The 24,798-nt window shown below is 36.6% G+C and overlaps 3 protein-coding genes across 3 annotated transcripts; 2 read left to right on the top strand and 1 right to left on the bottom strand.

The window, feature by feature from the left end:
* The first annotated feature begins 1,582 nt into the window (after window positions 1–1,582).
* LOC106151363 (uncharacterized) lies at window positions 1,583–4,076 on the top strand. Its single transcript, XM_013524597.2, has 2 exons — window positions 1,583–1,948; window positions 2,180–4,076. The coding sequence occupies exons 1-2, from the start codon at window positions 1,923–1,925 to the stop codon at window positions 4,071–4,073; spliced, it is 1,920 nt and encodes a 639-aa protein (XP_013380051.2). The 5' UTR covers window positions 1,583–1,922; the 3' UTR covers window positions 4,074–4,076.
* A 92-nt stretch (window positions 4,077–4,168) lies between these two features.
* On the bottom strand, window positions 4,169–10,366 carry LOC106179552 (la-related protein 7). The gene is made up of 13 exons (XM_087004576.1): window positions 10,262–10,366; window positions 9,630–9,723; window positions 9,335–9,413; window positions 8,985–9,085; window positions 8,668–8,748; window positions 8,022–8,186; window positions 7,621–7,717; window positions 6,786–7,458; window positions 6,335–6,444; window positions 5,829–5,968; window positions 5,387–5,531; window positions 5,015–5,109; window positions 4,169–4,615 (listed from the first exon to the last, which is right to left on the bottom strand). The coding sequence occupies exons 2-13, from the start codon at window positions 9,711–9,713 to the stop codon at window positions 4,544–4,546; spliced, it is 1,842 nt and encodes a 613-aa protein (XP_086860702.1). The 5' UTR covers window positions 9,714–9,723; window positions 10,262–10,366; the 3' UTR covers window positions 4,169–4,543.
* Window positions 10,367–10,527: 161 nt separating this feature from the next.
* Window positions 10,528–24,030, top strand: LOC106179554 (uncharacterized). The gene is made up of 12 exons (XM_087004575.1): window positions 10,528–10,750; window positions 12,716–14,890; window positions 15,108–15,322; window positions 15,616–15,826; window positions 16,165–16,346; window positions 16,592–16,815; window positions 18,068–18,251; window positions 18,559–18,765; window positions 19,343–19,552; window positions 20,072–20,172; window positions 20,576–20,704; window positions 22,616–24,030. The coding sequence occupies exons 2-12, from the start codon at window positions 12,723–12,725 to the stop codon at window positions 22,973–22,975; spliced, it is 4,191 nt and encodes a 1,396-aa protein (XP_086860701.1). The 5' UTR covers window positions 10,528–10,750; window positions 12,716–12,722; the 3' UTR covers window positions 22,976–24,030.
* Window positions 24,031–24,798: the final 768 nt, after the last annotated feature.

Raw genomic sequence — 24,798 nt, forward strand, 5'->3', positions numbered from 1 at the left:
CTATATGTCATATGACAGCGGGGAGGGGCTACAGGCCTATAGTTAACCAGCAGACAAACACAACTCCTGATTAAACTGATCTAGATACAAGAAAGTGTTATGCTAATTAATCCATAAAAAAACCTACCCCCTTTTGAAATGGCTAAAAATAAATAATATAAATAAGCTATAAAAATAAAATGACATATACCACCTTTGGTCCGTGTAAGATATTGATACTGAAAATTAAAGCATATTCTTAAGTTTTATCTTTGGAACAGTCGGGACATTAGAAAGAGAAAAACGTCTTGACAGCACGGTCAACAAACTTTTTGCACAAATAAAGAGATGCTTAATGCCAAATGATGTAAGCTAAACCTTAAAAAAACTTTAAAAAGTTTCAAATTGTGAAGTCGATGGTTCAAATAGTTGATGGCGTTACTTAACAACCCTCTGCCAGGGCCACAGATTGATTTTCACAAGAAAAAAAAAAAAAAAAAAAAAAAAAAAAAAAAAAAAAAAAAAAAAAAAAGCACAGATATTCCCCCGGCTAATTCGTAACACAAATCTCTACTGTATCTTATTGCGCTGGAGAAAAGTGCACATAATAATTTGCGGCCCTGGTAGAGGGTATTACTTAACGGGATTTCAAATATTTTTCCAGATATGGATGTGTCCTTCAACTAATGTGGCCATTCTCTGTGAGCACTTCTTGATATTTTGAAAGGCACTTAAAAGGATTATTAAAGCACACAGTATCGGGGGTAAACATTGTACTGCCTATTAACGTCACTTTCAAACATTTGTCTAATACGTGTACTGCCGGTAAAACAGATGTTTCTGTCCCACAAACCTCAGTGGCTATTAATGTAGTCATTTTTAAGTAAATGTAAGTGATATACCGCGTAGTTTTCGTTCGCTCTAATCATTACCCGTTCGTCTGTCTGCAGAGTGTCTGTCACCTTACTATATAGAACTGAACAAAGCAATATAATTCTATGCCATTTTGTATTACCTAACATTTCAACCAACGGGTTATTATTGCGTTTTACAGACAAAGTGTATAATGTAAATGTCGAAGGGTGAACTGAAATATTGCATAACATATAGGCCTAATAAGCAGGGTGTTGTACAGGCTAAGAAAATGTCTTGTTTAACCTGATACACATGTTCACGCCTTGTCATACCTTGAGTATAGAGGTGTGATTCTTAATTAAACCAAAACTCTTACGTTTTTACTCACAGTTTTAGGCCACCTTTCATCTGACATATAATTCTGTGACATAATTTATATCAGAAGTTGTTTTACAAATTTTATATCAACATTTATGGTTGAAAGCATATTTACACTGTCATTTAAAGTCCTTGAGAAGATGGTTACAACTTGTATCTTTGTCAAATATTCACAGCCTGATTTCTGAGTTACATTTGTCGGCGCTAAATGATATGCACGCATCCCCCCCCCCCCCCCACCCCCGTTTTCCAAAAACTGTCATTTTTGCAGCGTTGGTCACAATGATGAACAAAAGTGAACTATTTTTGACACTTTATTATTACAATTAATTAATGGTGGCTGTTAATTGTTACGTACTATTTGCAAAGGACTGAAAATTTGAAACCCGTGCAAATATTCACGAAATCTCAAAGCTCTCGAAAATTTGTAAAAAAAAATGATAATTTCGCCGAACAATACGTTTGAAAGGTACATTTATCATGTTTTTGAAATTATCACTGACAGACACACATTGGATTGACACTGTAGCCGAAAGACATTGTGTCGGGAGAAGCCGTGGCCAAGCAAACACAATCACACTTTATATAGATAGGCCCTACATGAGATAACGTTCGCCCTCATATTGCCAACAGTTGAAAATAAATATTTAATATTATGGTGCTTTCACAGTCATATCAGTATATAAGACTGAACAGCGTTAAAGCAGAAAATGGCCGTTTTACAAAGACGAATATGGTAAGAAGCTCCTTTTAAGCCGTTTTAAAAATAACCATTTTAACCCGTTTTATGTTGGAAATTTTTGTAACACATTTTCTATATTTCAGCTCATTTTATTAAAAATCAACACTATTTGAAAAATAGAGAAATGTTTCTTTGTGTTTAAGTACCTCATCATCACTATGACCAGCATATTTTCACGTGATTAATAATAGTAATAACAGAAAACCTTCCAAATATTATTTACAGTGGAAAGACAGTTACCTTATCTCGTCTCTTGACGTGGAGTACAATGGCAGTAGTCTTAGTGTATTTCTGGATTTCAATTGCACTGGAGCTGAAATTCACCATATCTATGTGGGTACTGAACAGACGTATGCGTAGCTTTCCAGTGGCCTCCAATAATTCAGTGACCAAGACAACAGCTATTCAAGGAGTTCAGAATACGAGCAATCCCTTACTTATGGGAAATGCATATCAACCTGCTGTAGACATATTCCAGGGTTTATCTCAAGATAAAAATCTTGCCAACTCTGGCAATCCCGCGCCCTTGTCACCGAACGCACAGGATCTTTACGCTAAAATCTTACAATTTAGTCAGAAGTCGCAGACTAAGGAGAACGAGGGACCCCAGCCTGTACAAAATATTGGCCAGTCCATACAGGACCCCAACGGCTCTCCATCCATGAGTGGCAGTTCTAATACAGTTCTTTCCAAAGGTATACCACCAGCAGGTCAACCTATACAGCCATATGGGCAGCCACTTTCCCAACAGCAGAAGTCCTCCTTTTTTGGCAACCAACAAAATTTAAATCAAATGACAAACTTCAACTCAGAAAAGTCCCACTCTGATATATTCGGAATAAAAGGATTACAGTTTAACTCCTTGTCCAATCTTGGTAAAGGAACAAATGAGTTTTTGGCAAAAACAACTGATTTTCCACAGGTATATGGGCAGAGCAAATTTGGATTAAATGCACCAATGTCACTAAATCAACAATTACAACAAATACAGCAACAACAGCAGCAAGGCAACCAGGATCAGTTCGAGCAACAACCACAGCAGCAATTTAACAATCTGGACCAACTACAGCAGCAACAGGTGCCCGTTTACGCTCCAGGAGGGTTGGCACATGTGCCTCTGGAAAGTATCCTATTTCCAGAGCAACAACCAGTACAGCAACCAATGGATTCTCAAGCTCCACAACAATATCAACTGGAACCAATGGCCAATAGTTTCCCTGTAGTCAAAAGATCTTCAACAATTTCAGAAAGGTCCAGTTCTGGAATACCAGCAATTCTACATACCATATGGAACGACCAGGAGGTCCCATCACAGTTTGCTCCTTGGATGGAATCTTGGTCAGAGACACATCCAGCATGGGATCGGTGGTTCTGGGTGAGGGATGATTTTCCAAAGCTGTTGAGTGTGGAGCCCCGTTATCAAGGATTTACTGCCATGCGCACAGATGCTTTGAGAATGGAGATGATGAAGTATCTTTTCATGTACTTGATTGGAGGAGTATATATAGACTTAGATGTGGAAAGTTTTCAGCCACTGGATGAGTATGTGAACAGATACCCCTGTGTCCTGTCACAGGAGCCTCTGCCTCACGCCTTTCTGAAGAACATGGAAAACGGACTGGCCAGCAGCGCCATCATGATGTGTCGGCCCAAACACCCCTTCTTCCGATCTGTTCTAGAATACTACACCAGCTTGAATCCTGCCTTCCTGTTGAGAGCTGACACCAGATTGGACAGCCTGTATCGCACCTACCTGCGCAACCTCCCCGCGGGGGCACCTGTTGAAGACCAGGTGTATTTAGCTGATCCCGAGGTGTTCATGCCAACACTGTCTGCACATCTACAGGACAGAGTAAGAGACCTGTGTGGAGGTAAACTACAGACACAGATCCCCACAGAAAAAATTACTTCAGTCTGTTCACAGCTGGAAGCCAGAGACTTCAAACCAGAACCCCTTTCTTCTTCTGTGACAAACCACCATTTTGCTAATTCATGGTCCGAGGAGTCCAAGAGGATCTTACAATATACTAAGAACATTAATGAACTGCTCCAGAACTTTGAGCCAGTATCTGAGAAGATGAAGAAAGCTGGACTGAACTGTATCTCATGTCAGACATAGTAAGTCTTCTAGTCATCATTCAAGGGAAGAGGGATCACAATCCATGAAGAGACACGTTAAACAATTTAACTTTGATGGAAAAATGAAGCTAGATGTACTTCTATAATATTTTTTTTGGATTTATTAGATATCTAATATAATGAAAATTATAAAAGATGTTGCACTTTGAAAACAATCATCAGTATTTATACAGTATTTAATTTATACAAGACTACAAAAAGCAACATGTAGGACAATTGTTATGTTAATAATGCAAACCATTTAACAGAGTAAAAGGTTCAACATACAAAAAAGTTAATCCTGGACTAATAAAAAATTTCAAAAAGGACTACAACCTTTTAAAAAGTTCAGCAATAACTCCAAAACAAAGTCCTATTTTTTTCATTTTGCTATCTCAAGTGGCAGTCTGCTTTTGTTAGCTGTACACACAGCAAGTGATGACAACATTTCATGTCACTGGTGTCTTCTCCTCAATCATCAAAGTGAATATGTTTGTTAGGGATAGGTGCTGAGTACGCCATTTTATCCACTTTCTCTTGTATCTGAAACGAAAATAAAATAAGATACCAACGAAGTAAAATATCATGTCATTGTCTGGAAGTAGGATTAAACTGATTTTAAGGTAAGAGGTGAGAAAAACACCCATTGTGTAAACATTCCATAAATGATATTGAAAATAGTGATTTGTTATAAACCTTTTAGTCTATTTGTTGAAGTGTTCCATTAATCTAAAACAAGCTTTCAGTAAACATGCTGTATGGATTAACATAGCTCAGGCACACCTTTTATATCAATATCTAAATAGCATTAATAAAACAGAAGTTAAATATCCCAATAACAATACATGTTCTATGCATTATACAGGTATACTGGTACTGATGTATTTAGCCTTTTTCATTGGAAGATTTCAGGCCATACATATATATAATTTTTTTTCTTACCTTCTCGGCTCCCCTTTTCTTTTTTCTTTTCTTTGAACCAAGTTTGGCCTCTCTATCAGCGTGCAACTTCTGCCAGTACTGTTTTTCTGCATCACCTTAATATTTAGACCAGAGCTCAAATTACCACATTATACAGAGGTTGAACACAGCTGTTTATGATTTATATTAAAGCCAATAAGTAAACTGAATTTTTGCCAAGAAATTGGTTTGGATTTTACCTTTCCTTTTCACAGTACTGTATAAATGTTCACAATGTAACATTGTTATAATTCAAGACCCATTTCACATACGATGAACGGAATTGGAATTTTCACTACCTGGCATCAGAAATTGTACTAACAGTATCTATGTCATAAGTTTCCCGTTTCGTACCTGTAACTTTGGTAAACTTGACTCCATCACAACCAGCAGTCAGAAGTGACAGGGCACTGTCAGCATCATTACATCTTATCATCCCCTCCTTCTCCTCATCCCTGACATCTATATAGGCTATACTGGCCAGATCCCCTATCTTGTCCTACAAATACAGACAAGTGCAGCATTTAAATGGCACTGCACACAAGTGAACAGGTAAAATCTTTTTTTCTACACTACATAACAAAGCAGCCCAGTCATTTGAACTAGGTGTTTTATAATTTCCTTCACAGTTGCAACCCTAACCAGTGTGTAATAAGACACTTAACTGCACTGCCGTTCAGTAGCATCCCCCCCTTTCCACAGTACAATTCCCAAAATTTGTTGCAAGAAAATTATTAATAGTTACTAACTCACATATTAGAAAGGCAACATTGTTTTACCAAGAAAACATAAATACCTTCAATGCCTTCCTTATGAGGGGTTGTCCTGCAGACACATGTACAAGGACTCCGGGCACAAAGTCTGGGGTCTTCTGGTTAGTGACCTGGGGTGCGGGTGGATCACAGGTGGCAGAGTTTGACACAAGCCTTAAACTACCTAAAATGATGGGAGTCATATGTCTAAGAATCTGGTTTAAGACAACAAAATTAAGGCAAGGATTTCTCAAAACAAATCAATGAAAAAAAAAGTTAGTAAAATGAGCTCTCAGACAAGTCAATTTCCTTTTATTTTCACGTGGATCTAATGAGTCATCAAGAAGTTAGAAGAAGTAAGTCTTGATTTTTTTCTTCCTATGAAAGATATTTATGTTGTATATATTGTACAATAGAACAGCTGGTATCAGAGTAAGAAAAGACTGACATCACTAAACACCAAATGTAACCCATTTACTCATCTTTTAAAATAATTCTTAAATTTCACTGCTATGTGTGTAAATTGACAAAGAAATAAAAAAAAACTTACTTCCATTCTCTGCATTCTCAGAATGCAGCCCCTTCAACTTCTCCTTCAACTTTGTCATATTGGCCTTTTGTATGGAAAGGTATTCCTTCTTCAAAGCTAGCCAATCAAGCCTACAAAACAAAGTTAGTGGTTAACCCAATGTGCTACTATAATTATTGTTTTCTGTACTATGAAACTGTACACTGATATCGATGTAAACAAATTATTGATTTATTAAGAAATTTACTTAGTGATTTTGTCATGACTGTCTTCTCATTTTTGCCCTGTTAAAGACAAATAATTGGGATATTAGTGGACAAACTTATTAATAAACAAATAATTTAAATACAAATCTCTACTGACTTTAAACATTATTATTATGCTTTGAAAAATAAAAAGAGAAATAAATAAGAGAAAAAAAAATGACATTAAATACAGGCCAAGTTCATTCTAACACTAAAACAAGTCTTACTTTGAGAGAACTCTAAGCTGGGGAAAATCTGGTTTTTTGTCTCTTATCTTCTTGTGCCTGTTTCTCTTTTTGGTGCCTTCATCTTCTAAGTGGTGTTCTTGAGTAATACTTTCATCAATGCGGACTTTTTTTGAGGCATGGCTTTCCAATTCAGTCAATTCTTTTAATTTTCTTCTCTTCTTTCCAGTTTCAGTCTCTTTGGCTTTTTGATCAGTTAAACTTTCTACATTTTGTTCAGCCTTAGTCACTGTGTCAGTATTCTTTTCAAGAACTTCTGCTCTGTCATCTGTTGCAGACATTTTTGATTTTCCACCATGGACTGGAAGGTCAGATTCGCTATTCCTCCTTTTCCTTTTCTTACTACCAGGAAGACTTTCTATACTTTCATTAGAACATTCACTTGTCTGTCTACGACGTTTACTGTTTTTTCGTCCTTTTGTTTCTTTTCCTTCAGTAGAAGAACTTTCACTTGTCAGGCGCAGGTGTTTTCCCTTTGGTTGCTGAGGATCTTCTGTTTCATCTGCTGAACTTTCCATACTTTTTCGTTGTTTGGTTTTCTTCGGGTTTTCATTAAATTTTTTCTTGCTTTTAGAACCATCATCTGTGCCTTCGCCAGAGGTGGATTCTACTGTCTGTCTCCGTTTCTTTTTACCTTGGGAGTCCTTTGTTTCTCCTAGAATATAGGATTATGAATTGCAATTCTAACATGAGTTTAGGTCCAAAGTATCATAATTTTGCCCTACCATGGTGGCGAGAAAGTGAATAAACCTACCAGGAATAACTTCAAAAATCAATGATTCAATATATATGATTCAGATAACTGTTTTTGTCCTACCTTGTTTGACATGTTTCTGTAGCTGTTTTAATGTTTTATTAAACTTGGGGAACTTTCCTGGTTTCTCTGGTGCATCTGATGGAGGATTGTTGAGTAGCTAAACACAGTGAAGAGAAAACTAAGTGTCAGATCACACAAACTATTACTTATGATGCTGAAGAGCATGATTAAATGCTCCAATAAAAAAGACTGTAAATGACTTCTTAGTAAAGTAATACATCTAAGTATGTATCAATCTTTTCAATGAGGAAGTTCATCAGTTTATTAAAAATTATGTTCTGCATAGCATTTTTGGTGTTTTTACTTTATAAAATAAAAGTATAAGGTAGCCTGATTTTCACTTTTGTTGCTTCCTCTAAATGGGAATCTTGAAATGTAAAGAATTTATGAATTAGAATAACCTTGATAGCTTTTTCTGCACCTTCCTGATGAGCAAACTCCACAAACGCAAATCCTTTATTGTCTTTTGTGCTCTTAAACTTGGGGAGACTCACATACGCCACTTCACCACAAGGAATAAACACGTTTCTGATCCATTCATGATCAATGCCTTGGGGTAGACATTCCTATGACAAAAAAAAGAAAGAATGCAATAGTATTTATATAAAAGAAAAGTGTAAACAGTGTGATTTCACATTTGACTTTCATATTTGCTATGTTCAAATGCTAAAAAAGGCTGGAAATAAAAATTACGTTTGAAATTGACGCAAATAATAATATTTACAAAATATTTTTCCTTTTAAAATGTCATTTCATGCTGCTTTAAATTGTCTGTGCTTTTAAGCATTAGATATCACACAGACCATTCAGAAAAGATTTACATGTCAGTTGACAAATATCCCTAATAAATTTATATCATATGAGGGTTCCATCTAAATAATGAACTTTGGATTCTGTGACAAATAACCAACTCTTTACCAAGTAAAGATTTGGAGAAAAATTTGTAAGTAAAATTTGGAGAATGATTAAATATCTTTCACTATCTTTTGTCAAACAAATAATCCCTAATTTTTGGCATTTCCTGCAGGCCTTGATGCTCCATCTTACCACATAAACTGTTCTGCTGTCAATATCTGCAGCATCTTGCAGTGGTCGGACTCTTTTCACCTTCAAGCCATCATCACTAACCTGTTTTTTTTTTCAAACAAGGAAAAAATTCACATAGAAAATGGCATTCATCAGCAATAATTGTTTTATATTTCAATGTGAACAAATTATTTATAAATCCTGCCTTAGCTATGGATTCCATTGTATCAATCTTATTATAGGCAAATCAATTTCTTATATCATGTTTTTGCTGTTTATATATCACTAAAATCTGAATGGCTTTTCCAGGGTGAATTACTCATCACAGAGCTGCTTACCGCTAGTAATGTCGATGAAGACAAACTTTTAGCAATTTCTGATATGTCTGTGGAAAGTGCCTTCATCTTGTTGAAATTTGTAAAAACTGACAATTCCACATCTGGAAATGAAAAGTTGAAACCATTTTCACACTCACTGATCTAGACAAAAGAAAAATAATGTGGTATCAGGAACTTAAATAAATCCTGGAATAACATTCTTAGGTGAAAGCTTTGACAAACAATTATGGAATTCTTTTCCTCCAATGACAAAATACTTAAAACTCTGAAACACTGAAATCAGATGGTCAAATATGAACTGAATGTATGATAAAAACTGAAAAAGTCTAACTAATATATTTAATACTTACATGAATCTGGTGTATCATCTATGAGTTTCTTCAAGTACCTGTCTTTCAAAAGATTTGAATCACTAAAATAAAACTCCATCTGAAAATAACCACAATGATATAAATCGTGTGTAAAGGACATCTAGGAAATTATTTCACATCTGAGATTATATTTCTAGGATTTTATAGACACGCACACTTGCTTAAAAGCTCGGGTTCTGTAAAGTGCAGACTGGGATTAAAAAATAAAACTTGGATAATATCAGGCAGCAGTATCATAGAAAGGAATGGTGTAATTTCAACAGTTATACACTACCTGTGATCTTATCTGTTTGTACAGCTGCTTTTTCCGCCTCCTTACATGCTTGTTCTGGATTGGCTGATCATCCTTGGTCTCCATCTCAACAAACCTAAATGACAACAGTGGGGTATAAAAAGTTACTGTTTGAGCCCTTAATACGCATACCTAGAAGTCTATATCGGTCCATCCAGTCTATCTATTTCTTCCTTTAAAAGGACCCCTAATTTGGCGATAAAACACAATTAAATCATGCTGGATGCCGAAACTGACATTGAACTTTATTCACATAGCAGGCCGATATATTTTACATTAAAAGCATGCTAATCAGAACTGGATAGCTACTGAGTTCACCTCTAAGTTGGACTTCAGCAGGAGGTCTATTACAGATTTCTAGTAGATATCAATAAGAGTGCTAAACGCAGGAATTTCGGGTACTTTTATTGCCTCAGTTTTCGACCTTACAAGCTCACGGCACCCTTACCAGCGGTAAGGGTACCGTGAGTGAGGCCGAAAACTGAGGCAAGCACTTTTACACCCCCCACCCCGTAATATATTTGCCTGATTGAAATTAAACTAACTCATCTTATTCTGTAACAGTGGTGTAAAATAAGATCAACATCAGTACAACATACTAAAAGCTTACTTACACGCCGAATATCTACTTTTTAAAACTATAATAACAAAGAGTTGAGGAACCTGAGGAAACCCGCTTTGAGTGGGGAGTTAACTTACAACCGATGTTGCACAATCACCTTTTCCACGTTCAGATACTTTACTTATTTGATGATTATGAAATAATCTAGAGGTTACTCAATTGATCAATTACATTTTTTATTTTATGGTCAGAACCACTGCTCTATTTTCCTCTTGCGGAGTGTTATAACCTAGTCGTGTGGCGTGTCTTGAACATAGTGCCCTCTTTCGACTTCCTTGTGAAAGTCAAATGCAATGATTTGAGGCTGTGACTGTGTTATTAGTGTGATTATATTATGATGAGATAAAGTCGTTAGTTCTCCGTTTTACGTGCACTCGACCCTTTGGTCATGATATGAAGTGGATCCAACACGTATTTGAATGTTTCAGATTCATCTTTTGAATTGCTTCGATCAACACCCAACACTTTAAAGTTTGACCGGGTAGGTACATATAACTTTTTCGGTACTTTTGTAGTATACACCCCCCCTGTAACTTCCTGTAATTTCCACTTTTCAAACAGTTTTTTTACATTCTCTTGTTCATCTATGTCAAAGCTGTTGAAATAAAACGCTTTTGTAATTACCTGTGGTCTTTTTTCAAGTTTTAAGCACGTTTAATAAAGCCCATTGAAATACTAGTACAATATGAGAATGGACCATGTTGGGTATACTACAAAAGTACCGCTTTACTTAGAAGTTCCCATCAATTAAAATTATCCATCTGTAGCTTAGTATCACTCGAAGAATTTTAAAGATGCAATGAAACTTAAATCCATAACCTGCGGGGGATGATAATTGAATAATTATTGGAATATTAGTCGATTCACACTATTATCTGAAAAATCCGGATTTTTTATATTTAAGTTTCTGGTAAATGAAAAACCTATTCAGTTCCCTGTACATACACAGTATAGAAAATTCCATGCTGAAAAAATACAGATAGAACAATTTATGATAGATAGTGACTATGCTATTAATTTGAACAATCACAAATGTGCTGCACAGGAAAACTCCATTGCATACAAAAATACAAACTCCAATTATGTATACTCTAACTTTTCCTGGTCAAAATAAAGATGGGATTGGGTAAAGAAACAGATGTCTTCATTGTAGAAAGTAGAGTATTGCAGCAGAATGGCACACATCGGGTGATGGGCATTGGTTCTTGTGCTATGGCCAGATCTTTGCAATCAAATATGGCTAATATTGTGTCAAAATTGGTCTAAGGACTACACGTGGAAACTGTGATTGGATTAATATTTGTTCCATTATCTGATCATTCTCAAACTTACAAAAATGATTTTTAGACTAAGAATACAGCTACAGTTTTTTTATGTGAAATGTTCATTTTTAACAAATTGGCATTTTCTAGGTGTGTCTTTCTGTGGGCTTGAAGACCTTTTAAATTTGCTAATCACATTTTCTGAATATCCATGATACTTATAAGTTACTGTATATGTATATAACATTATTAAAATTTTGTGGTGTAAGTACTAGCTGGTAATCATTATGTAATATTTATCAGTTGATCGACATGACTATCAGAATGATTGATAAAAGTACTAAATTATGGCATGACCGAAATTCAGTGGTAAAGCATTCTTCATTTAATTCAACAAATATTGGGTGGCCGCAAAAAGACTGATCTTTTGCATTCTCCATGTATAACACAATAAGCCTATAGTTGGGTAATTTGACCCAGTTACAGAGAATCAACATAATAGGCTTGAAACCCACCAGGTTAAGGACATTGATAGTATTCATGTGACATTTCATTGGGTCACAACAGGCTGTTTAAGGACAAAGAAAGCCCTAGCAAGTGACCAAAAGTTCAAAGGTCCCTTGTTCCCCATGAAATCCAGTCACTTTTATCATATGTTTTCCAATGCCCCTGTTCTAATGTTCACTGGTCAAAATCAAGATGGGATGTAGTAGAGCTACAGCTCTGCTGTTATTGTAAAAATTAGAGCATGGTAGCTGATATTTGTGTGTTGGCCATTGAGATTTGAATTATGCTTAGATCTCACAATCACATCATTTTCCATGATAAATGAAGTAATGATAAATTCACATCCGAGGGTCAGAGAACAAAAGTTCTTTTTCCCTACTCTGTAATTTTGATGGAAAATTGCATAATTTGCATTAATAGCATAATCACTGTCTATTATGAATGATGTAGCTAGGTGGCCATCTTAGATTTTCTCAAATTGCCCAAGGATCTATACATAATCTTACGGGTTTATGTCAGGCGCAATGAGGATGTGAGAAAATCATTTAAAAGTTAACTTTATTTCATAATGACTGTATATAAGATTTTTGGGGAAAAAACAGAGGTTGAATATTAAAAATGTGAACTGTCTTCTTAATATTGATGTATTAGTATTTTATTATTATTTCTTTTTCCAGCACAGCCATGTTGGTCTACATGATAAACAAGCGAAGACTGAGAATCCTGCTGCTTGTAATACCTACAGTTCTGGCATATTTCTTATATATCACAGTGTTTACAGCATCAGATGATTTCAATGCAACACACAAGCCACATGTTGAGAAAAGCTGGGATGAAAAAATTAAAAGTCACCACCTTCATGGACTAGACCTTCACGGTGGTCCTCTCCATAACCATGCTGATGCAATAGCATCTGAAACTGGGAAAGGAAAAGAACAGAGTAAAAAAGGACAGATGGTAGAAAAAGAGGGAGGAAGGGACAGTAAGAAAGAGAACTATTCCAGTGGAAAAAAAGGTGCTCTGAATTTAAATGGTAGAGGTTTTGATGTTCTTCAAAGAACTGATGAGGTAGAGGATGAAAGAGAATCAAGAAATGGAGTTGTGAAGGAGAAGGCTGACCTGAAGTATCAGAAGAAGGAAGAAGAAATAGCTGATGAGATAAGTAAACACGAAAATGAGATGGAACATGTGCAGATGGAACAGTTGGAAGGAAAAGGACATGTACAGAAGCCCAGTAGCAAACTGTTACTAACGACCCATGAGTCATTACTTCCTAAGGGTATACAATACAAAGGTGGACTACCTTCTCTTCAATATGCACCACACAAAGACTTGCAGCAGCAACCAGTTGAAAAACAAATACAACAAAACAATTTTAGAAGCCATAGCGAAACTACTAAGGCCACTATGCAGCAACAGAATCCCTTTGAAGGACAGCCTGATATTACTGCAGCTAGCCACACACATTTAAATATGAGTATTCTTAAGCCAGATAGTATGAATAAGAATATCATTCTCAATGCAACTATAAAAAATGACACTTCACCAAAAGATAAAACAGATGAAAACTCAGTTATTCAGCATCATGTATCAGATGCACCACGCAATGGACAAATAGATCAACGTATTTCTGAAACACAAAAGTCAGACTCACAGCAGCAAAAATTGGTTTTACAGTCAGGCTTCCAGCAACAACCAGTGCCACAACTGGGTAGTCATCAGTTGCCATCAACTTCACAGTTAATGGGGTCAGTACAGCAGAACAATAGAAATCAGGCCAGTGATCAGCAAGCAGCAATGAAAGGACAAAATCAGGAAGGAAAAGGGACAGGACATGCATACATGCAACAACCAAACATAAAGAAAGAGCCAGCACAGCTGTCAGTGAACCAACCAGGACAACAACCAAATGTTCAAGGACAAGCAGGTCAACAGTTCGTAAACCAACCAGGACAACAACAAAATGTGCAACTTCAAGAAGGACAACAGCTAGCAAACCAACCAGGACAACAACCAAATGTACAACTTCAAGAAGGACAACCAGTAGTGAACCAACCAGGACAACAACCAAATGTGCAACTTCAAGAAGGACAACAGCTAGTGAACCAACCAGGACAACAACCAAATGTGCAACTTCAAGAAGGACAACAGCTAGTGAACCAACCAGGACAACAACCAAATGTTCCAGGACAAGCAGGTCAACAGTTCGTTAACCAACCAGGACAACAACCAAATGTGCAACTTCAAGAAGGACAACAGCTAGTGAACCAACCAGGACAACAACCAAATGTGCAACTTCAAGAAGGACAACAGCTAGTAAACCAACCAGGACAACAACCAAATGTGCAACTTCAAGAAGGACAACAGCTAGCAAACCAACCAGGACAACCAAATGTTCAAGAACAAGCAGGTCAACAGTTCGTTAACCAACCAGAGCAACAACCAAATGTCCAAGGGCAAAAAGGACAACAGCTAGCAAACCAACCAGGACAACAACCAAATGTGCAACTTCAAGAAGGACAACAGTTAGTAAACCAACCAGGACAACAACCAAATGTGCAACTTCAAGAAGGACAGCAATCCGTTCACCAGCCAGCTCAGAAAGCAGCAAGTCAGCAGCAGCAACTAGAAGTGTCGCAAGGACAAAGAAGACAGAAATTTAGCCAACAGTTTGGACAGCAGATGCCACAGACTGGCGGCCTGGGTGGAGCACCAAAATCAGCCACAAATGCTGAACAAGTACTTATCATAGCAGATAGTCAGTATCCACTCCCAGACCTGCCAGCTGCCCCAAGCACTATTCCTAATTGGGTTCCAGTTGAAAACTACATATTTACAGCTACACAGAAAGAGTAAGTGTGTTAATCATATTGGGATAATAAAATGCTGGTTATGATTGTGAATTTTATGCATTTATCATGTTTCTTACTTTAAGTTTGGAAATATAAAATTACAGGTACTGAGCTTATGAAATAACTTTTATTCTTTTTTTGAAACTTTTATTCATGCATATATTTATTGCATGACCAAAAATTCATCAAAAATTGATATAAACCGTATTATTTTCAGAATGCCTATAAACTCACGTTACCTTCCCACCATTGGCAATGGTCATGTGGGCACAGTGGTGTACAGTGACGCCATCTACATGAATGGGTTATACAATGGCCGCCTGACGTCAAGTCACAGGGCAAGGATTCCCTCCTCGTGTGCAGTGAACATCACTGCTGTGGAGCCATCACAGGGTCCGCTGGTCAGATTATATGCACTGAATGTGGCAGAAGGTATTTGAAGATATTTTGAAAGAAAAAAAAACCGAGAGATATTTTGAAAGAAAATAAAACTTACTATTACTTCACTTACTTTTTTTTGTTTGGCATAATTGAAGGCAGATGTTCCGGAATTTAACCCTGAAAAATATTTTCACAAAAATTTGTTTATTATAAGTTGTAAAAAGAATAATATTATATAATTACATGCCAGAATTAATTCTCATGAATAAACTCACACATGTAAGTTTCTCATATGATATAACCCTCAGCAGGATGTGTTACTGTTCAGTTGAACTGAATTCCAGGTGTTTTCACCCAAGTTATCCGAGGCCAGGGCTACAACATCACCCAGAATATGTATGCTCACAGGGCTGTCCCCCAGCTACTGGTGGTAGAGGTGGAGGTCCAGAGAGACGGCACCACAGGGCCAAACAAAATCTCCCTTAATCTAAACTCTGGGACCAGCAGCACTGATATTAGCTATAAAGATGGGGATTCTGGATTAGCTGGTGTGAAGTAAGTGTTGAATCAAGTTCACGTCAGAATTTATTTATTCTGGAAATAGACCTGACACACACCAACCATGTGACTAGATAGAGGAGGATTCGGCATCACATCTTAAAATTTTACAGAACCACAGAATCTCGATAGTCAATCACCTTTTGTGAATGTCAGAGTCTGATAACCACACACACAGGATGATTTGAAAATGAAGAAGCTGGCACCCAAATCTCTTAATTGCATCTGTTTAATACAGTATAAAATGATTTTGCCTATGGGACTGAATTTCTCTAGTAAATTGACAGTTAATCTAACTTTTACGCTTATCAAAGCCTTTCTTTTCTCCCCACCAGATACATCTATGGCCAGATTAAGGAGACAGAGCTTGCTGGCATGACACCCACTGAGTCCCATGTGTTCTACACAGAGGTTCCTCGTGAACTGGTGGTTCCCCCTATGGTCAAGAAGATGAAGTGGGTGTCCATCACTTCTGCCAGCTACAGCAAAAAAGATGCAGAAGACGGGTTTCAGCTGGGTGAGTGTAAAAATTATAGAAATTCAGTTTGAAAAAGTGTCCTGGTTTGATGTTTGCAAATTTTGAAGTTTTACATCCGGTTCAGTTTTCAATTCAAATTTTTGAGGGAAAATGGTTTTGGTAAAAAGGTTAATTTGATATGTTCTCATGAAACTAGGGCTCCATATCATCAAATTCACCCAATTAATCATACAATTATTCTCAATTCCTTCAAAAATAACATGAACTCTCTGCCATGTCACCAGGTATGGCTCTGGCCAAGAAAAACCAGCTGTACAGCAACCATGTGACAGCGTGGAATGAGGTGTGGAAGAAAGGAAGGATAGATGTCTCAGACAACAAAGGTCTGGCCAGGTCTGTCTATGGCTGCCTCTACTACATCCTCAGCTCCTTGCCTCTGAAGGAAGACACTAACTGGCCTTTTATAGGACTGAGTCCGGGAGATCTGGCACACGGCGCGTATAAGAAGGTAAGATATTTTGAAGTATGATTTTGTTATAGCTTATTCTTGAAATGGCAGAAAGTCAGTTGTGAGAGGTGATAGGCCCTCAAAGACAAATGGATTAAATTAAAGCACTTTGCACTTGTTAGAACCTGTATGATGGTACGTCAGAATATATGTACCGAAATTGAGGCCATCTTCTGGGTCTTTCAAAAGATGGTCAGATTTTCAAGTTTACATTGATGGGTATCTAATTTTTTCTGTTGGAAGGTGGTCAAAAATGGAGTATGATTCAACAAAGATTATTTGGAAGACTGTCTGAAAACATCTCTGGATGATGCTTTCTGAATTATTTTATCTGAGCATTTGAGGCTGTTTTCTTGTAAATCGGTGATTTAAAATTATGAAGGTTTTTAACATCAGTCAAGTTTCAGTTTGCTGCAGGTTTTATAGACAGTATTTCCTTTCTTTTTTTATAATAACAGAATATTAGATATTGTCAATACTCAACAGGGGATCATTGAGGTTTGATAACTTTGAGATAAGGGTATCAGATATCAGGCCCGTAGCCAGCAATTTCAAAAGGGGGGGTTTTTTTCTGAAAAAGTGGAATTTTTCCCATAAAAACTTGATGTACCTTGACCAAATTGTAATCAGAGTGGACCTTTTCCCAGCAAAAGTGGCAGTTCTTTCGAACCCCCCCCCCCCCCCCCCCCCCCCGGAACCCCCCCCCCCCCCCCCCTGGCTACAAGCCTGGATATGATGATTTGTTCGTGGATCTGGTAAACAAAACTTTGGGAATTCATTCTTACTTATCATGCATGTTGATACTAGGTTTGTGTTAATAGGATGATCTTTTGAAAATAAATAAATCAGGATCCCCTGACACAAGAAAAGATTATGTACCTAGAATTATTTGGTCATTAAGATATATATTCTGATTTTTTATTGTCATCAGATTATTTTGTTCAAGTTATCTTAGTATAATGGGCAGTGTGTGGCCAAAGTTTATCATAGTTGATGCTGATTATGGAATTTCATCATTGATGGCCAGTTGTAGTAATGGTGTGGTTTAAAATTTGGTTGTGATTACACCATGATTTCATACATATTAACAGGTTTGCCTGGAACAAATTCAACCCTCATGTTTATTATTATTATTATATTCTACACTGTGTAGTTCCTTTTCATCAGGGCCTCGTCATCTGTTCAGATTATAGTCAACAAAATATGGTAAATATTACTGAAACAAACCCTGTCTTTCCTGTCTCATCACCAGGACTATGAGGGTCATGTGTTCTGGGACCAGGAGACCTGGATGTACCCTCCTATACAGATGTTCTTCTCTGACCTGGCTAAGATCATGTTAAAGACCAGGACTAGGACTCTAGAAGCAGCCAGGCATAACGCCATACAGAAACATCTGAAAGGAGCCAAGTATCCGTGGGAGAGTGCCTTCACAGGTGAGTGCAGTGACAGAGAAAATGTCTTGTTCTTTTATCAACAGGCACCCAAAGACCCAATTTATGATTACAAGTGACAGAATTTTATTAGTTTAGATAAAATTAGTTCTTTTTTTGTTACTGTATTGAAAATATTTATAATGGTTGCACTACTAGCTTGCAAACCAAGCATTTGGATGTCAAGTTTTTTGCTTCTTATTCTCAATATTATGATGAACACATGGCATGCATTAAGAATTATGGAGCACGGGACTGCTGCTGTTATGGTGTGGAAGAATGAATTTCATTGTGAACATTATTCCTGTAGGTGCAGAGACCAGCCCCAGCAATGATACAGCCACATATGAGATCCACATTAATGGAGACATCTCCCTCGCTGTCCGCCAATATCTGTACTCTACTTGGGATGTTGATTTCCTGAAGAATGAGAAAGGCTTTGATATGGTACTCGGTATTGCTGATTTCTGGGAGTCACGGTCCGTTGTTGGAAAGGGAGGAAAACTGGAAATACACAGTTGGTTGAAATTTTGATTTTGATATTTATTTCTACAAGAAAATGCTTATTCATGATCTCTTCTCATGCTTAGAACTTTGAGTTTTTTTAAACATTAAGTGTCATGAGAAATATTAATATATAAATTATTTTTACTGCACCCAAACTTGTGTATAAAGCTGAGACTTACTTTTCTTTTCTTAGCAGAAAAGATGAAAATTGTTCTAGTTGTAAAATAGCTTTCGCAGACACAAACTCTGAGACAGTCAGTTATTGCATGTGGTCAGTGCTTGTCCTGTACACAGTCCCACATAGAGCAACAGGTGCTCCTTGCCATACCTGACCAATTAAAAATTTAGTCTAGTAATCTATATAAATGTTTGCTTGATTTTATACTGCATTGTCATGGATCACATGCTTCAGTGTGACTAGGAGCAGATTCAGAACAGAGTATTAAGAGATTCGTGGATTAAATATGGTGACCCACTAAAAACTTGCCGGGGATTACGCAACAAGCAGTCAAGTTGGTTGACCATATTTGATCCGTGGATCTGTAAGTTCTGAATGTGCACTATCTATGCCTCTGCCTGTGTTCTAGGTGTGGATGGCCCTGATGAATACCACTTCAATGTGAACAACTCGGTGTACACTAACTATGTAGCCAAGATCAGCCTATTACTGCCAGCCTATGCTGGGAAACTGACCGGGGTTAAGGTGGACCCCAAATATCAGAAGATGGCAGAAAACATGTATATACCCTATGACAAGAAATTGGATTACCACCCGGAGTATGATGGGTTTACATTGGGTGAGTATGATAGGTTTACATAGAGTATGATGGGTTTACATTGAGTGAGTATGATGGGTTTACATAGAGTATGATGGGTTTACAATGGGTGAGTATGATAGGTTTACATTGGGTGAGTATAATGGGTTTACAATGGGTGAGTATGATAGGTTTACATTTGTTGAGTATAATGGGTTTACAATGGGTATGATGGGTTTACAATAGGTATACATTGAGTGAATATAATAGGTTTACATTGCGTGAGTATTGCATTTCCTACAGAATATGTAAAGCTCACTAGCTGGTTTAATTTTAGTCAACAAAGCAGTCAGTTGAAATAGTAGAGTTATTAGGAATTGACTCCTAATTTGCTTTATTATTCTAAATCCAATGTTAAGAATCTGTGGCTGGCAGTCATTTATTTTGGAGAATATGTCTTAGATAAGAAATTGCAGATTTTTTCAGGATGTGACTGGGTTGTTATATACCAACTTTATCTTTTAAAACACTAAAAACAATTTTATTGGTTTTTGAATACAGGTACTCAAGTGAAGCAAGCAGATGTGATCTTGCTGGGTTATCCTCTGATGATGAACATGTCTACAAGTACCAGGAGAAATGATTTGGCGTTTTATGAAAAGGTAAGGAAACATGGATTGTTATAGGAGATCATTGTATTAGATGTAGGCTATGTAGAGCATGTTCCATTTGTAGAATGTACTTATAATATAAATTATATTAATTATGCCAGAAAACTGAAATGTATTGTAATTGATACATTGTTATATGTTATTGATATTTGTTAAACATAAGATAAGGGTAAATTAAATGCCATGTATGAGAACTCTGGTCTGAGTTGGCTCAGGTCTTGTGGAGGTGGATAAAAAGAGTTGTGGAGGCTTCAGGTCATGCCTTTTTACCTGTCGCTGAACTCTCTTGAAGGGCGTAGTTACACTATGTGCTTATATATATGATGAGGTATATGATTTATATGTGCATTTATCCATATCCACTTCATGTTTATTTCCTCCCTGTGTATTTCAGTTGACGGATATCAAAGGTCCCACAATGACCTGGGGGCAGTTTGCTATCAACTGGCTGGAATTGAAAGCTGTTTCTAAGGCAAATAGATTCCTGAAGAAAAAGTTTGCGAATATAGTACAGCCATTCCAGGTAAGGGTTTTAATTAAAAACCAGTGCGCTGTATTTATTGCCTTTTTTGTTCTGACCAGTATTGGTGAATAAGATCATAGAAGTCTTGTTGGAAAAAAGCAATTGATGATTCGTCAACGTTCCAAAGTACATCAGACTTTACGAAAGGCGTCGGACCGTCGGACATGCCTGGCAAATTTCGTCTCGGTCCGATAAAAAATCCTGTATCGTCGGACCTTATGTCCGGCGAGTTTTCAAACTGACTGGGAATGTGTAAATATAAGGAATACGTTGTTGTTTCTTTTCTGAACGATATATTTTACTTCATTCGAAAAGAGAGACGGTGTGAAAATCTCGGGGAGTTCCCAGCTAATTATACTTAATTTATGAACCTCAGTTTCACTCACAAATATTATTTTGTGACTGGCTGAGGTTGGGGAATTCCTGAATGATGTAATGTACAGTCTCGTTTTCGTTTTCGTAATACCCTACACAACAAAATGGCCGCAACACATGTACTCGTGCTATTTGCGTTTTTACCGACTTGATCCTCTGTTTCTTCATTATTAGTCGTACACAGTACTCATGGATAAGCCTTTTGCTTAGAAAATGACGTTGTTGAACTTTAAACACTTCGTTGGTGTAAAGCGTGGCAAAAACGAAAACGAAGTGTGGAAGAGAAAAGGAAGTTTAATAAAATTGGAAAGAAGGTAGGCCCTGGCGGACTTGTGATCTGTAGGAGAGGAAAATAGTGTGTGCCGAGTGTCAGGAGTACTAAAGTTATCATTTTGATCAATAGCAACATAACTGTTACAGCTTTATTACGGGTTCTTAAATTATGGAACATATGTACGTATTTGCATGTACCGTTCATCATGAGTTGGAGAAAGTGCACATGAACTTGAAAGCTCACAGTTTGAGTTTCTTTTTATAAAAAAAAAATAATAATAAAATGAAAAAGGACTTAGACCCGGACTGGACAGTCCCTGTCAAAGCTTCAATTGGATGAAAGAGACTGCCTTACTGTGCTGTTTCAAAATGCATATACTATGTTATTGCCAAAAACAACGTGTGAAATGGTTATCTGATTAACAGACGTTTTTATGGACATACATTTGATATTACTAGCTACACATTCTTCATACTTGTATTGTTTTTAGTCCTTGTGTCATTCCACAGCGTCTTTTTCATTCAATAAAAAACAACTTGTTATGCAAGTAATTTTTTGCCTATTTTTTTTTCTTTCTTATTTTACTTTTTTACAAATAAATATATATCAAAAAATAATATTTGATTTAATGTCAATGATTTAAAACGTTAGAAAATACACATGAAAACATGAATAATGGTTCATATTTCTATTATTTTTCTTCGGTCTGACAGATTTTGTTTCGGTCTGACAAATTTTCAAGCTTGTCAGACCGAATGTCTGACATATTTTTTGGCCTTTCGTAAAGTCTGAGTACATGGTATGTTTTTTGAAAAGTTCAGGGTACACTTTAAATGTTTGATATAATTGGTAGGAGATTTTGTTTATATTGTTCTTTTTCCATAAAGATCTAACCACAAATTGATTAAAATTGAATTAAGCAAGTTCAGTAAGATATTTTTCATATAGTCACAGATAATGATAGACGATGAAAACACTTTTCTGAGAGCAAACATTTTATTTGCTGGTTATATACGCTTATTTATTTGAACTTTTAAAAAGATTAAATGAGACCCAAATAATGCTAATGATGATTATCATAATAATATTATTTATTTAGAGCCTTAAAGCTTGATATGTAGAAAAAACTTTATGCTGTAAAACACCTATCAAAAAATCAAAATTTTAAGCTTGAAAGACTCTTTTGAGTCGAATTAAAAAGTTAGAATCATTAGCTTAAAAGATGCTTTTGACTGAAATTCATTCTTTTCTCATCTCTCCAGCTGTGGACAGAGAACAGTGATGGTTCGGGTGCTGTAAACTTCATCACAGGAATGGGAGACATGCTACAGTGCGTACTGTTTGGATACGGGGGAGTCCGTCTCAAGGAAGATCGACTTGACCTTGACCCTGTTCTTCCCCTGAACTCCAAAACTATGAACATCACTGGGATGGATTACCTGGGCGCTTCGCTGGACCTGACCATCAACGAGAAACAGATGGCAGTAACGCTAACCCACCAAGAAACTAACTCCCCTCCGCTGACTTTAAAAACATACGAAAAGCAGGTGTCGTATCCGTTAAAGCTGAACTCACCTGTGAAGATTTCCCCACAGAAGGTGGCAGTGGTAGCCACCAGTTAGCCTGCTTGCCATCTCCACACCTGAAGAAAAAATGCTCATTGGTGCCTGGTCCTGCTTCGACAATAGTGGGATAATTGTTGCCTTAATTTAGAACATCTTTTACTTGGACAAATTTACCTTAAGTGACTTCAGTAAAGTTTCAACTGTCTTTATTGGATATAGTAAATTTTTATAAAATTTGTTTTTAAGAATATGTTACAGTAGCAAGACAATACTGTTAAATAAGTCTTTAATGATTGTATAATGGGTGAGGTCTCCTAGATACTTATTAAGTAAGTGATGTTATTTCTGTTAAAGGTATATATAATAGGGGATATCTTTATGGATGAGTAAAGAAATGGGTGGATTCAGTCAAGTAATATTCTAGTTAATGTGGGTTAGTATATCCAAGAAACAACCTTAGTTTTAGTGATTTATTTAAACAGCTGTTAATTTGATCTCAAATACACTTTTACATGTTATGTGCATCTCTTGATTAAGGTGTTGATTAAGCATTTAATGCTTGAAATATTTCCATATACCAGAAAGAAACCTTTTGCGATTAAAATGTTTTTGTAAAATTATTTATATAAAATTTAGTAATTTCACAGTTTGCAAACAGTCTTCACTCAGTTGTACTTATTTGTTGCCCTACTTTTTCTTGACAGAAATTTCACTTTGAAATGTTTGTTTTAGAGATTTAGTGTAGATACCAACCATTATTGCTATAAAGTGCTGGTTGTGGTTATTTTGATTCAGTATTCAATTGATTAATTGTAAAATCCTATATTTAGGTATGTTATTGAATTAAGGAATATGAGCAGAATTACATCTTTATTTATTATTTTAATTATTTTTTTCAAATATTTTATGCAGCGGTCAGGCTTTTAACATTGATGTTTGTATGTACAATTGACTGCAAAGTCTCTGAACACTTCCTGCCAGAGTTCAGTGATGACTGCAGTGATGACTATAGCTACCATGATTTATGTGATATTTAAATGATGTTGGACATGAAGATGTGATTTTTAACAATGACTAAGATGAATAAAAGCATCTATTTATTTAAAAACCCATTCTGCAACTTTTATGGGATATATTTGAGTTTTTGGGCAGCACCATGTTTCAAAGAAGAACGGAAAATTACATTAATTTGAAAGTTTTTGGGATAAACACTACTTTGCAACAGCAATTGCTAACAATAGCAGAGTATCCGATTGTGTTAGAGAAGCAAGGTGTTGTGCACTGGAGGAGCGCAGTGTGCTGGCTCGCCGCAATGTTTACCTGCGAGTTTGTACAAGCCTGCGTTGTCAGCTGATCTGTGAAACACCTTCAATCTGTTCAAAAAACCTATTTGTTTTCACCTTTTCCATTATATGATTAACTCTCGCCTGATCTTATCTCGGAATCATGTGATGCTAATGGACGAGGCAGCGCCGGGCTAATGAAGCGATAGGACACCCTACGGCATATGTCGGCTCATAAACTCAATTGTTTTATTTCGTTTTTCTGTTCAAGAAGATCTTTTTTATTTTATGTCTTCACTCTGGAGGCGTTTTGTCGTTATTTCGCACTGATACGTTCCTTACCCGCAAACTTCTGTGTCATTAACTGTTTGTTCGTGATTCAAGGGACATGCATAAAATGTTAATCTGCATCCATTTTTATTTTTAAAAAATAGGACTCTGTTCCTAGCCTACACTAAAGTTTTATAAAGTGAAATCTTGTAGATCTTGGTTGCTTGCCAGAAGAGAAGAGTTCTGAAAGAGAGAGAGAGAGAGAGAGGGGGGGAGTGAGAGAGAGAGAGAGAGTCCACATTTCTATCCGTAGAACCGATATTGAAA

The sequence above is a fragment of the Lingula anatina genome, chromosome 2 (genome assembly GCF_051362555.1).
Source record: "Lingula anatina isolate TDL-2025a chromosome 2, LinAna3.0, whole genome shotgun sequence".
NCBI lineage: Eukaryota > Metazoa > Brachiopoda > Lingulata > Lingulida > Lingulidae > Lingula > Lingula anatina.

Excerpts from the sequence above, each read along its gene's own strand:
- LOC106151363 (XM_013524597.2), top strand. The coding sequence starts at position 1,923 with ATGGCCGTTTTACAAAGACGAATATG. Across the intron at positions 1,949-2,179 it reads GTTTTACAAAGACGAATATG|TGGAAAGACAGTTACCTTAT; the intron begins GTAAGAAGCTCC and ends TATTATTTACAG.
- LOC106179552 (XM_087004576.1), bottom strand. The coding sequence starts at position 9,713 with ATGGAGACCAAGGATGATCAGCCAATCCAGAACAAGCATGTAAGGAGG. Across the intron at positions 7,459-7,620 it reads ACAGAAACATGTCAAACAAG|GAGAAACAAAGGACTCCCAA; the intron begins GTAGGACAAAAA and ends CCTATATTCTAG. Across the intron at positions 5,532-5,828 it reads TCATAAGGAAGGCATTGAAG|GACAAGATAGGGGATCTGGC; the intron begins GTATTTATGTTT and ends CTGTATTTGTAG.
- LOC106179554 (XM_087004575.1), top strand. The coding sequence starts at position 12,723 with ATGTTGGTCTACATGATAAACAAGCGAAGACTGAGAATCCTGCTGCTT. Across the intron at positions 16,816-18,067 it reads CACACGGCGCGTATAAGAAG|GACTATGAGGGTCATGTGTT; the intron begins GTAAGATATTTT and ends TCTCATCACCAG. Across the intron at positions 20,705-22,615 it reads ATATAGTACAGCCATTCCAG|CTGTGGACAGAGAACAGTGA; the intron begins GTAAGGGTTTTA and ends TCATCTCTCCAG.